General features: G+C 37.6%; 1 protein-coding gene across 2 annotated transcripts; it reads left to right on the forward strand.

Annotated features, from left to right (window-relative positions):
• Positions 1–5,151: 5,151 nt before the first annotated feature.
• LOC6039603 lies at positions 5,152–8,814 on the forward strand. Of its 2 annotated transcripts, none has more exons than XM_001849124.2 (4): positions 5,152–5,363; positions 5,618–5,748; positions 5,809–5,905; positions 8,327–8,814. In XM_001849124.2, exons 1-4 carry the CDS (start codon positions 5,261–5,263, stop codon positions 8,740–8,742), a joined length of 747 nt encoding a protein of 248 aa, XP_001849176.2. In that variant the 5' UTR covers positions 5,152–5,260; the 3' UTR covers positions 8,743–8,814. The 2 variants fall into 2 exon arrangements, with proteins under 2 accessions (XP_001849176.2, XP_038105199.1); XM_038249271.1 differs by having other exon boundaries at positions 5,621–5,748.
• Positions 8,815–13,629: the final 4,815 nt, after the last annotated feature.

A 13,629-nucleotide genomic window follows, 5' to 3' on the forward strand; every position in this document is an offset into this window, starting at 1 on the left:
CGAAAGTTTAATTGAGTGAAAAAGTTAATATTATTGTGAAATTTTGTGCGTTTGAATAAAAAAAATAAATAAAAACAAAACAACTTTTTTTCAACTGCAACATAACCTAAAAATTCAAATTGACAGCACACGACAATGGCACGACATCCTAAATAACAAAACCGTGCGACGTCGGTCGAATGTCGTACGACAATGTCGTACAATTTCGATTATCGATCGCACGACAAATACGACATTTTGGTGCAAAAACGTATGACATTTGCGCGAAAGTCGCACGACATTGTCGTGCGACGTCGTACGAATTCACGGACGACAAACGACGGACGTCCGACGGACTTTTCAGTCAGGGATTGTCCGAATAGCTTTCGTCAGTTTGGATTAACCCAAGGTTATTATTTAAAAATATTTTTTCTAGTTATTATCTTCTTTCAAATCTAGGAATATTTAAAAAAAAAATCAAGTTTCTTTTTTGCATTCTGCTTTAAATTTAGTGGAGCTGTGGATACCATCAAATAGGCAAAAAATCTTAGAAACACAATTTACTGTGTACGATTATGGTGTAATGACTCAAAAACTAAATTTATGCTTGAAATTGGAAAATCGAAACAAAAAATAAATTGAAAAAAAATACTTCGAATACTCGAATCATCGGATAATTGAAACACGAAAAAATAATTTGTCTTATTTTCGATTTTTGATCTTATCTTAATCTTATCTTAATTAATCTTATATACTTTTCCTTAATGTACTACTAATATCAAGTCTATTTATCATTTGCCTAATCTTTTTGGATTTTGTTGCGAATCTATTTATTTGAATATTTTTTTATCTGTCCTATAACACGGCGTGTTTTCTAGAACAACCTTTTCAGGAAAAAATAGTCATCGCTACTTTCAAATGTGTCTTATAGGAAATTTTCTCAGCTTTTCAAGCGAAATGTTTCATCGAGAAATTTCTGAGATATCTTTATTTTAAGTTTTTGTTTTAAATTCATTCATCATTTATTGGAAACTTTTTAATACCAGTTCAGGAAACTTGTCAAATGATGTGTTTTATGTGCCATTTACTCATTAAAATGTGCCAAATAAGACAAGAAACAAATTTGTAGAAGGTTGCATATCGCTCAACATTTTGAAAATTATATTTAAATTAAGTTTTTGAATTTTCGAGATTTGTTGAGGAATTAAAATCATAAAACCGCTTTTAAATAAAAAAAAACTAAAATTAATAGATTATTACATATTTTGTGTGTACATATATCACGTGGCTGCTCTGATTTAGCTGATAGAACCAATTTTTTTTAAAGTGTGAGATTGGTAAGGGTGTTATTGGATTTTTATGAATAAATATGATATTTCTTTGAACAAAAATGAACCAGGAACATAGATACAATACATGATTTAAAACCTAACATATACTACAAACTACTGTTGCCAGCTTCAAAAGTAATATTTTCATAAGTATGAAGTAAAAATATAATTTTATAAAATGTTTTACTGTTGAAAATGCATTTAAAAGTAGCAATAATATTCGTTTGTTTCAACTGAGGATGTTGAAAACACCTTCCAAAACTTTTTTTTTTGGTTTAAACAAAATTAAAATATTAGCTTATCAAAAAATAAAACAGAAGTCTCCATTAAAAGCTATTTAAACAAAACTCAAAAGACTTGTGAAACATTAAAAAAAAAACAAAAGACGTCGTATTGCTCATTCTTTGATCATTTCATACAAAACAAACTAAAAAAACCTTTCATACTCGTGAAAAGTATTTTTCCTGAAACTCTCCACAGTTATTTGTAGTCCCATTTCGAGTAAATAACGTGTTTTGGTATCCATGTTTGGTTAAGGAAATATCATATTTCTAGATTAAATTTTTAATCATAAATATCTAGTAATAGTAATTGTAAACATATATTTTAATATGGTTTTATGATTTTAATTTCTGAATAAATCCCACGGATTCAAAAACTCGATTAAAACTTAACTTTTAAAATTTTAGCGATTTGCAATCTTGTACAAAGTTGTTGCTAATCTTATTTTGCTCATTTTGATGAGTAAATTACACATAAAACACATCATTTTACACACAGAAAAAAAAATGATGGTAATATTCATCAGGAAATGGTGACAGATTTTGTGGCAAAAAAAATGATTAATTTTACCCCAGAAAATAATGAATTTTCATCATTTTTTGATAAATATTCATCAGGTTCACATTTTTACACATTTTGTATGTAATATTACTCAAAAATAGAGTTAATATTCAACCTACCAAATTTTCAACATTCCAAAATTCAACTTTTTTTTTTGTGCAAGTTTCCTGAACTGTTATTGAAAACCCTGGAGATGGAGCCACACGTTGCCGTCGTTTCAGGGCTATTTGCAAAGATGGTTTCCGATGTTGATATATATCACACATTTATTTTATATTTATATACTTGTGTTGATAGAAATCACAACTATTGTACTATGTAAAATTGCAAGATATTGATTTTTTTTATTTGCATCTCAATATTCTTGTTTGTAAAATCTGCTTTGAACAGGTTTTAATCTTTTGATACGTCGTTAGCTTAGGTAGAAATTCATAAAGCACAGCAACGCTTACACAAAACAGTAAGAGAGGCCTCTTCTAGGCATTGTGATTTTTTTCGTTTTTTTCAAAGTGGGTGTTAGGTTAGGATGTGGTATTTTGATAAATTAGTTTTGTTGCAAGGCACTCAGAATAGTTAGTATTTTTTTTGTAACTTTAGGTTGTTTAATAGTTCCAGACTCCATCTGTGTGTAAGTGAGTTAAGTAATGCTTTCAGAATCTCTGATTTCAATTTATGTGGTATGCTAACCATTTGGAATAGTCAAAAAAATCCATAGAGTCTCGATCAATCAGTAATGAAATGATATCGGACAAAATTCGTTAATCTGTTGAACTAACGGTTTTCGGATTATGGTTGTATCGACCATTGTTGCGAATCGAGGATCTACTGGGGTTTTGACGATCAAATGGAGCCTAACATTTCAAAGGGACACATGGTTTTTGTGAACAGGGATGCATCTCTCTCACTCAAATGACAGTTTACATAATGTATGATAGGGATACACTCTTGTTTGCAGAGCTTCTGTGCCCTAATGAAATGGAAGGCACGAAATCCGTAATAACAGTTCAATGGAGCGCGTCTGCATTTGTGGACAGACAGTCTATCCCTTTCGCTCAAGTGACAGTTCACGTCAAGTAAGAGGGGATAGACTGCTTGTTTACAAATGCAGATTCGCCCTATTGAACTGTTACTACGGAAATAGTCGTCTTAACAACGAGTGTTCAACTTGTAAAGTATGAACTGTTCAGTTATGTTTATTGGGTTAAAAACAAGGTAAAGGAATGTTTGGCATTTGGGAGTTTGAGATTCAAGTTTCTTTCAGAAAGTTTAGTTTAGGTTGTTGATAAATGTTTGTTTTCCGTAAATAATAGATTGGACTTTAATCAATGGTTAAACTGGTCGAAGTGTACTATTTCATTTGCACATCTGCTTCTAGTTGTAATGTACGATAAGACTACTGACAGACGCGACAGGACGGGGCCCAGAAAAAAATGCATCAAGATTTATATTCCATAGACAAGTTAGTTTTCATCTTTCGGTTCCCAGTTTTTTTTTTAAATTTCCTTTAAATTTGAAATACATCATAGGTGTCCTTTGTATAAATCTCCGATTATTTACATTTTCTTATTTAATTAACTAATAATTCAATTTCTTCCGGGCCTTTTTACTTTGAATCATAATTTCAGATTTCCTTTATTCAGTGTTAAACTTAGATTAACGTAACTGCTTAAGTCATCCAAGTTCTTACTACTCACACCTACACTAATTTTCTTTCACCTTCCCTTCCTGATCCTCTATATCTTCCGGTGGTGTTCATTTGGTATGCAATACTAGTTCGGCCACTACCCTATTTTCCACAAGAAACCGGACTTGGACTGACTTGAGGCCGCGTCCCCCACCTTGCTCCGTAAAACGAAAAAAAAAGTTTCCTGAACTGTTATTGAAAAGTTTTCCAATAAATGATGAAAGAATTTAAAACAAAAAACTTAAAATAAAGATATCTAAAAAAATCTCGATGAAACATTTCGCTCTCAAAAGCATTGGAAAGCTGAGAAAATTTCTTATAAGACACATTTGAAAGTAGCGATGACTATTTTTTCTCCTTAATGTTGCCCACAAAACACGCCGTGATCAAATAATCATTAATATAATCTTAGCTTGTTTTTTTATCTCTATTTATTAACTATTGTCTATTGTTATTTTATTAACTATTTGTCTACATCCAGCTTCTCATTTTTATTCTTTAAAAATACATTCATCAATCTCTTACTTTTGATTCTTGATTTTGACACTAGGAAAGACTTCAGGAGAAAACAAAACACAGTAAAATAACAACTAGTTTTTGAATTCAAACTAAAAATAAAACAGTTTTTGATTTAATGAAAGTTGAGTGTTGAAAGTTGAAAGCGTGTTGCTCGTACTGACTCAGAGCAAGGGTGAGATGTAGGTGTAAGGGCAGTGCGTGTTCGTCGGGAACCTAGTGCATAAGATCGGTCAAGGCCCGTTCTTACACTGAAAATTGCGAATTGCGAATTACGATCAAGCTAGCTAAATTTCGATCTAAACTAACTGAATTAATTATAAACTATTTAGAAGACTTCTGATAATCAAGTTTGTATCGTAACTATAGATCAAATTTTCAACCATTTTTTGATCTTGATCCTGTCTGAAGTTGTATGCACTTAAGTGACTCATGCCTGTAAACTTTTGTACCAATAAAATTATGATGATCTCTTGAGAGTCGCTCTTTAGAGCGCGACATTCATTCATGCTCTTCTCCCGAAGAGCCGCACCGATCATCGCGTTCTCTGAACGAGCCCGAGATTCATCCGCGAATGATGATAAACTCGCCCAGCCCACCCAGCCCAGAACATCTCACAGCCAGTCAGTCGGTGGATCTAGTCAGGAGCGGACTCGGCACTTCACAGTTGTGAAACCCGCGCCGCACTTCCGCGCTAATCAAGTCAAGCAAGTTCTTCAGCGCGACTATACGCTACGCGCGACGATCTGCAACAACAACAACAACAACTTGAAGCTTAATTGATACCGCGACGCGATCGCTGGGGAATTCCCAGTGCCAAGTGGTTTGTGTGTTAATCAGCGCGACCCAAAGCATAGTGAAGATCGGTTTCGCGGAACAAACACAAAAAAAAAAACAGCGGACAAACATGATGACATCTCTAGTGGCGATCGCGACCTTTGCCGTCGTTATCAGCAGCCAGTGTTTGGCCAGTCCGGCCGGCCTGGATCGGTCAACGCAGCCCACCGTCTGTACGTATAGAGCAAAGGAAATGGTTCTTCTGCATGTTGTGGACTCCCAGTAGATCACATGTTGATGAGCCAAAAGTAGTGGCGAAGAAAACGAGCAAGTCATTCTTGTTCGGCTCAACGAGAGCCTTGGAGCCATCCAGTTTTACCGGTTTCCACAGCATTTCGTTCATCTACAGCGCTTTGTGTCGGATATTGATCTTTATCTTTCCTTCCCATGAACGTCTCCGGTCTACGTCATCGTTGTTGGCGATCAGCAGCTCGTAGACCTGTGCCAACCCAGGCGCCCTCGCCCTACAAAGATGGCCAAAGAGTGCCGGCTGGAAATGCGGACCTCTTTGCCTTTCCGGCCGACCCATCCACGATCGAGTCCAAGACGAATGCAAGGGTGACTACAGCTGAAATTGGCTTCCATTTGGGAGCGTGCTAACCGATGCTCATTTTTTAGAACCGAACGCCCGTATTCATCCCGGACCGGTGCCAGGAAAACGAGATTCTGTACCCGGGCGACCAGGAGAGTGACTGGGTGTGCGACTGCAAGCCGAGTAAGTGTGTTGAAAGCGGTAGAGATCGTTTAGTTTTGGTATCCGTTCGTTTTATGATTAACGGGCAAAGAATCACGTAATCGGAAATTTGCTCTTATCAATTGAATTGTAAAAACCGTTTCTGTTGTTACAGTTGAAAATGGGGTATTCCCCGTTGTTTACTGAGTTGTGACTAGCTGGGGTTTACTGTAATTTAAATTGAAAATTTTGCATGGTACGTAAGTGCAAAGAAATAAAACAACCGTTTAAATGCCAACACAATCGTTACCAGAAGAAGCTCTGTCTTGCTACCCAGGGTAAGACAGTGAGCAAGAGAGTAACTCTCGGACCTCTCGACTCCACAAACGGAAGGCAACGAGAGGAACGAAACTTCATTTATGCTTATGATCTCAGTTGAAAGCTCTGGTTAGTTTGCAATATTTTATTTTATTTTTTCTCGAAAACAAATCATATTTTCATCATTTCTTGGTAAAGGACGTGGTAATGAACAACTCGAAGCCTTTTTGGATTTGATAATATGCAAAATGATTTAGAAGCGATAAAAAAAGGATTTGTTTACAAGAGGCGCTCAAGACCTTTACAAAACTAACCCGAGAAAGGTTCGCCAAATCTCTGAATTGCAAATGTAACATCCTGGAACAGGACTGTTAAATTCTAACAAAACACTGTTGGAATACGGGGTACGGGTACAAATTTCAACCTAAAAACCCTTAGTGTACAAACACGTAATACATGCGCACGTAGATAACTCTATATTTGATAGAACTTTCTGTCAGCGATCAGCCGGGACTCGGGGTAAGCGTGATTGCCTCGCACCCAGTCGGCCTGGGTTCGATCCTAGAAAGCCCCGGTGGCATTTTTCGAGACGAGATTTGTCTGATCACGCCTTCCGTCGGGCGGGGAAGTAAATGTTGGCCCCGGTCTAACCTAGAGGTTAGGTCGTTAGCTCAGCCCAGGTTCAGGAATCATCTCCATAGGTCCTGTCTCGGTGGAGTCGCTGATAAGCAGTTGGACTAACAATCCAAAGGCCGTCAGTGCGAATCCCGGAGTGGATGGAAGCTTAGGTGTAAAAAGAAGTTTGCAATTGCCTCAACAATCAAACCATCGGGCACCTAGTTTCGAGTTGGAATCTCACAATCGAGAACGCCAAGGCAATGCTGTAGATCGGATAATTTGATTTGATTATTGATTTTTTTCTGTCAGCGATCATTTCTGAAAACGAAATTTGATCGCTGACACACAGCGCCTATCCTGATCGTCATTGCTTGGCGACGGTCGATGAGCGTAAACACGAAGACGAAACGAACGAAAAATGAGCACCACTCAATCCTCTGAGAAATGTTACGCCTCGATCAGTCTGATGGTAGAATAAAATCGGGCTTACAAGAGCCGATCCGGGCGTTAAATTTCTCAGCGGGAGGCAGCCGCCCGAACGAGACAATGTGCTCTTTCTCTCGTTTTCGTCTCCTTTTCTCTCTTCCTTGTGTTTGCGGCGTGGTGACAGAAGTCATTTGAATGCAATCATTGGAGAGATGATCGGAATCTCGGTAGAATGCAGGGGGTAGCGAAGAAGCCGCCATCTTGGAAGCTCAGAAAACAAACACTCAGAATCAGTATTATTCATATTACTTTGGTAACTCGAAGTGTGTTATCCTGGTTAAACTCAAAAGTCCCATGCAAATGTGTAAAACCAAGCAGAAAAATGTGTGATGCCGATTCACAGTGTACGGGCGCACTGTTTGAACGACCAAAAGAAAAAAAGTAAAAAAAGGTAAACAGAAAAATCACTTTTTTCGATATGAATTTTCAGCCAATATTGGGATGGAATCTCCAAGGATATGATAGAATTTGCCATCAGCAACACAATTTACGTGTTTTTCAGGTATTTATCGTTTGAATTGCGGGAAAATTGAAAATCAAAAACCCAAACAATGGTTTGTTATGGGCTACCATTTGACAGGTAGTGCTTTTGTTGTGGGCTCTCATTTGACAACCGTGCTAATGTCGACTGTTGTCAGTTTGCTTTGGTCGGAATAGGGTTGCCATCCCCCCGGTAGAATGTCAAACGACCGTTATCTGAGCGAATGGATTTCTAGAGGGAAGTCAATGACTGTGTGAGTGACTTTGCGTGGCACTCATTTGTTTTTGGGATTTTTGCCCCGCAAGGAGCTCTGTCAATCTGAAATGGGTCTTTCCAACACACGCCAACAATCCTTTTGTATGGACAGATGCCAACATTGTATGGAAACTTGTAAGGACGAACTAATGATGCAAAACGACTTCTTTGGTCATGAAAAAGTAACACTAAGAATCACTTTTATCTAAATCAAAACATACAATAAATCAAGGTTTTGTCTAATAGTTCAGGAGTTACACGGTTTTTTTTTTCAAGATGCTAATCAAACTAAATTCCATTCACAGCCTTCGTCTACCACCCACCGACCCGCAAATGCTACCAAATGTACACCCAGGGATACTGTCCGGATGGGACCATGATCTCTCTGAAGCCCGATGCGAAACATCCCGAGTGTATCGAAAACCATTGTTTCTTGTCAAAAACCATTCCAGAGCCACGCGTGCCCTTCAATCAAACGTGCGTGACGCTGAATGCGTACCACGACGGTTGCATGTTTGGCCGGCTGAACCGCGTGATTGGAATCGACGAGAAAACCAACGAACTGGCCTGCGTCAATCTAACCGAGGTGAAACTGCCACCGGGGGAGGAAAAATCCAGCTCGTCTTCGGGCACGACCGATCGAGATTCGGGCTCTGGGGCACCAATCAGCAACAACGTGCAGCAGTCGGATGTCAGAGGGGCCACGCAACAGGGTAAGTGACGACACCTTTTTTTAAGGAAAAAATAGGTTCTGTTTTTTTAAATAAAATTTACGTACATAACGTGTCAAAAATGACGCTTAATTTTAATTTTTGAACTTTTCCGAAAATCCATTTGCCCCCATTGAAACAATTTCACACCTTTAAATGTGAATGAAACTCGGTCAAATTAGTAAACTTCGTCAAACATTTCAAATCAAATCAAAAGTTCTTGTACTTGAAATTTGACATAATTTAGAAAACTGTCCCGCTGAGAAATTTAACGCCCCGATCGGCCTTTGTAAGACCGATTTAACTCAGCCATCAGACCGATCGGGTCGTTACATTTCTCAGTGGGGTAAAGATAATAAAAATTAAAAAGAGAGATGATACCGGCCCGGTAACATGGAGTTAAACTTTTTGAAAAGCCATGTTATGCTTCACAGCAACTGCACAGAAAGTTCAACTCCATGTTGCACTTTTAATTTCTTGATGGAATTGCATTTGAATTGGGTCCTAAAATAAAGCTTAGATTGCTGATATTATTGTTTACAGGGAACCATAGTTGATCCATCGAAAAAATGTTGTCTTGCCAATATTTTTTTGCGTTAAATTGAAAAAAAGTGATCAGAAATGGTTTTTAATCGTGTTTTTTTACCGTTGTACATAAATATTTACATAGGGCTTTAGTATCCAATTAGCGAACAGATCTTTTCAGTATTCACTTTAGATTCCTGTTCGACTTCAGAAGCAAATGCCATTTTTCGATCCGACGAACAATCAGTGCTGCCATTTTGATTGAAAATGTTTAATCCCAACATTTAAATGGACCAATGTGGATTTCTACAGTTTTTTAACGGTCTTATAAGCTGTTGTGTTTCATATGTTTATAGAACCATTTGAGGGGTTACCTACATGTAAATCGGCAAAAATGTCACAGGTTGGTTCAAGGGCGTTAAAATATACATTTTCATCTATTAGCAAAACAAACTTGAAGACATTTCGTCTCGCATTTGGTTGTATCATTGCCGAGATATAGCTATTTGATGTAAGCAGTTTCAAAAAGCGGGTGCCACGATATCTCCGGTCCCGTAGGCATGATGAAGGCCGATTCGAAAAAAGTTTGTTTAAAAAAAGATTAAAATACTTTTTTGCTTTTCACATTAAAATCACAGTGGGAAAAAAGGGCCCCAAAAATTACCGCAACATGATTTTGCGCAAACTATCGATTGCTTTTCACTAAAAGCTACGTTTTTGCAGCAGGAACAATAATCCGATAAAAAATCGTACTGCACGGACCGGTGGCCGGAGTACAGGCCACCGAAAGATCCGGATTTTTGGAAAAAAAAGTATCAGATTTATCCAATCGTGAACTAATACGCTTTCTTCTACCATGAATAGTAATCTCGTGACGAAAAAAAAAACAACATGAAAAAGACGCCATGTACATTTGCCGACGAAAAGCGAATCATAACAAAGCTTCCCCTCCAATGACAGCATGGTGATGTAGACTTTTATGGTTTCAAAAGAAGTTATGTTTGTTTTTCTTAAATATAAAGACGGAAATAATGTTTTATTGAATATGGATGATCTAGTATCAATAAAAGCCACATTTTTCATCATTTGTTATCATTAGAACATATTTTTTTGCTTTTGTTTTTAAATGGGAATTGGGTCCTAAAATGAAGCTTAGATTTCTAATATTATTGTTTACAGTGATAAAGCTTATTTTTCTGAGTACAATGACCCTTTGTACGACCACAAAGAGTTTAAAATGGATTTTTAAATCAATTTTGAAAAATTAACCTCGCGGTTCTTCTTGACAGAAAAGCTCCTACTTGACAGCTCGTTTCAAGGGGACCATAGTTGATCCATCGAAAAAATGTTGTCTTGTCATTATTTTTTTTGCATTAAAATGAAAAAAAGTGATCAGAAATGGTTTTTGATCTTGTTTTTTACCGTTGAACATAAAAAATTACATAGGGCTTTAGTACCCAATTGAAAATTTATGCTCAACATTCAAATGCGTTTTTCTCAAAATGCACGGTTTGTACATGATGTTTTTTGAAATGTTGACGTCGATTTGTTCGGGCTGTTTACTCTGTAGCTTTACCGTTTTCTATTCCGTTGATTTTAGTAAAATCTGGAACAAATTTTATATAAAGTTTTTGTTACTTAAATAAATGCAATATATTTGGAGTGACCACCTCGTGTGTTACCCCCAAAGTTGGCCCGAAAAATCAGGAAGCAAATTTTTTTCAAAAAACTTCAAAATTTCGATGGAAATTTAAATGCAATCAGCTGAAACTTATTTAAAATGCATTTCCCTGCGTTTAAAATCATGTTAAGCATGTTTGGATTGATTTAAACATCTTTTGATTATTTGACCGCGCACTGGACTCACAATCCAGAGGTTGCCGGTTCGAAACCCGGGGCGGACGCAAAAAATTCTAAGTGTAAATATAGATATTCAGTGCCCTCTCCCCGTGCCCATACCTTCACACTTAGGAGACCCGGGAGGCGGAGTCTTGTCGCAAAAAGAACGATACACGCCTGTGGATCCGTTGACGAAACCGCAAGGTTTAAGAGGGCCACATTATAAGGTGTTACGTCGATTCCGTTTTTTTTTGATTATTTGAAAATTTTGATGATCGCAAAAAGTTTTTTTTCTATTTTTTTTTTTGTTTTCATCATATTTACGTTTTTTATTTTCAAAGCTAATAATTGCAAAACAACTGAACTAGCGTAAAATGCATTTAAAATACTTTTGCATACAAATGTCGAGACTATGGCTTGTTATTTTACTTGCATCGGCCTAAACCACGGCCTAAACCGTTTAATATTTTTGCAAGATTCAAAGTGCGTTTTGAAGATCTGTTACAGATCTTCAAAACGTACTTTGAATCTTGCAAAAATAGTGTTTGTCACAAAATCTGCGTCAAGGCAATTTCCCATAAGAGTGGCATATTAGCCGTTTGGTTTTTCGCATCGGCAGCCAAGTCCTAATACTTTTTCAGCAAAATTCAAGTTCCAGAAGATGCGTTGGAACATCCTCTATCACCTGGTGCTAATATCTCGTTTTTGTCAAAAGTGGATATTAGCCGTTTTTTCAATGGTGGGCAGTGTACGAGGTTGTGCCCCAACATTGAAAAATGTATTTTGTTTTTAATTTTTTACAAGAAAAGACCGAAAATTCACGACAAGCAAAACAATGTAAATGGGCCAGTGCCGAAGTGTAAACAAAGGGTCTATCCTGCTCGCAAAAGTTGATTTCCAGGACCTATAAACTATTGTCTTTCATATGTTTATAGGACCTATTCAAAAAAATTACATTGGGAACGAGCCGGGTAAACCCTTTGTTTACACTTCGGCTTCGGCCCTATTGCAATGTTTTGCTAGAAATCAAAGTATACGACTCTGGCCCAGTCAAATCAAATCGAATTCTGAAACGGAATCTAATTAGAATCTTATCTAATCTAATCTAATCGAACACAAGCGCAGCCAGTCCGAAGAAAGCATCCTGGAAGAACTTGTGGTTAGATTACGCCCCAAGTTCTTTCTTGTCAATAGTAATAATTGCAGTACATCCGAGTTACCCCGAAAATGTATTGCAAAAATTAAAGCGGCCAGGCCTACTGCGTTGCATTAACCGCAGAGACAGATTCTGTGAACGGACCACATTTCACTGAATCAACAGGGGAGGAAGGATGCGTGGACATACCGTACCAAACGCTCCGAATAAGTTGAGTGTGGTGTGTTAGTGTAAATTGGCAATTATTTATATTTTTAGGGGGGAAGTGGAAATGGGAAAATTTGGGTTGGGGAAATTGGGATTGGGGAATGGGAAAGTGAGAAAGGGGTAAGAGGGTTATTGAATTTATAATATTATATTATAATAAAGGGGAATATAGTCAAATAGCAAATAATGATGGAAAGCTCTCACCAAGGAACAGCAAATCTTGAAAAGACACAGCCAGGTGGGTGGGGTCCCGATCGTCAGATCCCAAATTCTTGATGAAAAAAACAGGCCGATCGAATTAAGTGGAAGTGTTCCTTAACTCCGAATATCACCACTCCAACAACGGCTGCAGCTAGGGGGGCCCGAACCGCAGACGACGACACTTGAGGAATTGAAGAGAGCTGGTCCAGATAATCGCGAAAGCTCCGCTTCCAAAACTTCCACTGGTCATCATCAGAAATTTTGCGTTGATCTTCATAACGTTAAAATATTTACTTTTTTTCACAAAAAAAGGGTGAAAAAACGACAGCTAAAAATTTTCGCTTCCGACTTCGCGCACGGTTGCTGCGATCCTCCGAAACGGAATCTAATTAGAATCGTACGCAAATTCTGTTTCAAACGCAACAACCGGTTCGAACACGGAACCGTATTCGTATACGATTCTAATTAGATTCCGTTTCAGAATTCGGATTGAGTTAATAGAGATATCCACGGTTTCTCTCACGCACACCATCATTCTGTGTTAGTATTTGTATTTGAAGTATTGTTTTGGTTTTGAACGATTGTGATTGGCTGAATTCCAAGCAGCTGATTTTGTTTACACTTTTTTTACGCAGACATAGGCAAATCGAGTAGATCAATCGTCTGTAGAAACCAGCTGTTTACCACGTGCTCGTGGTATAACAAAGGACACAGCTGATTTTGACAGACGAATCATTCTACTCGATTTGCCTTTGTCTGCGTGTAAATTTTGTTACAAACTAACACACTCTCGCGCCTGGATATCTCTATAGTCAGGACCCGGTGCCTGCTGTTCCCGTTACAGTTTATATGGAATTCCAATAAGAATGTAACAGAAAAATCAGGCTTCGGGTCCAGACTGTTAACTGGTGTGAGTGAGTCTCCGTCAAACTGCCAACACTGCCCCTCGCAACAACAACAACAACAACCT

The sequence above is a fragment of the Culex quinquefasciatus genome, chromosome 1 (genome assembly GCF_015732765.1).
Source record: "Culex quinquefasciatus strain JHB chromosome 1, VPISU_Cqui_1.0_pri_paternal, whole genome shotgun sequence".
NCBI lineage: Eukaryota > Metazoa > Arthropoda > Insecta > Diptera > Culicidae > Culex > Culex quinquefasciatus.

Coding starts and splice junctions, on each gene's coding strand:
- LOC6039603 (XM_001849124.2), top strand. CDS start 5,261: ATGATGACATCTCTAGTGGCGATCGCGACCTTTGCCGTCGTTATCAGC. Junction 5,364..5,617: donor GTCAACGCAGCCCACCGTCT/GTACGTATAGAG, acceptor GTTGGCGATCAG/CAGCTCGTAGACCTGTGCCA. Junction 5,906..8,326: donor GGTGTGCGACTGCAAGCCGA/GTAAGTGTGTTG, acceptor TTCCATTCACAG/CCTTCGTCTACCACCCACCG.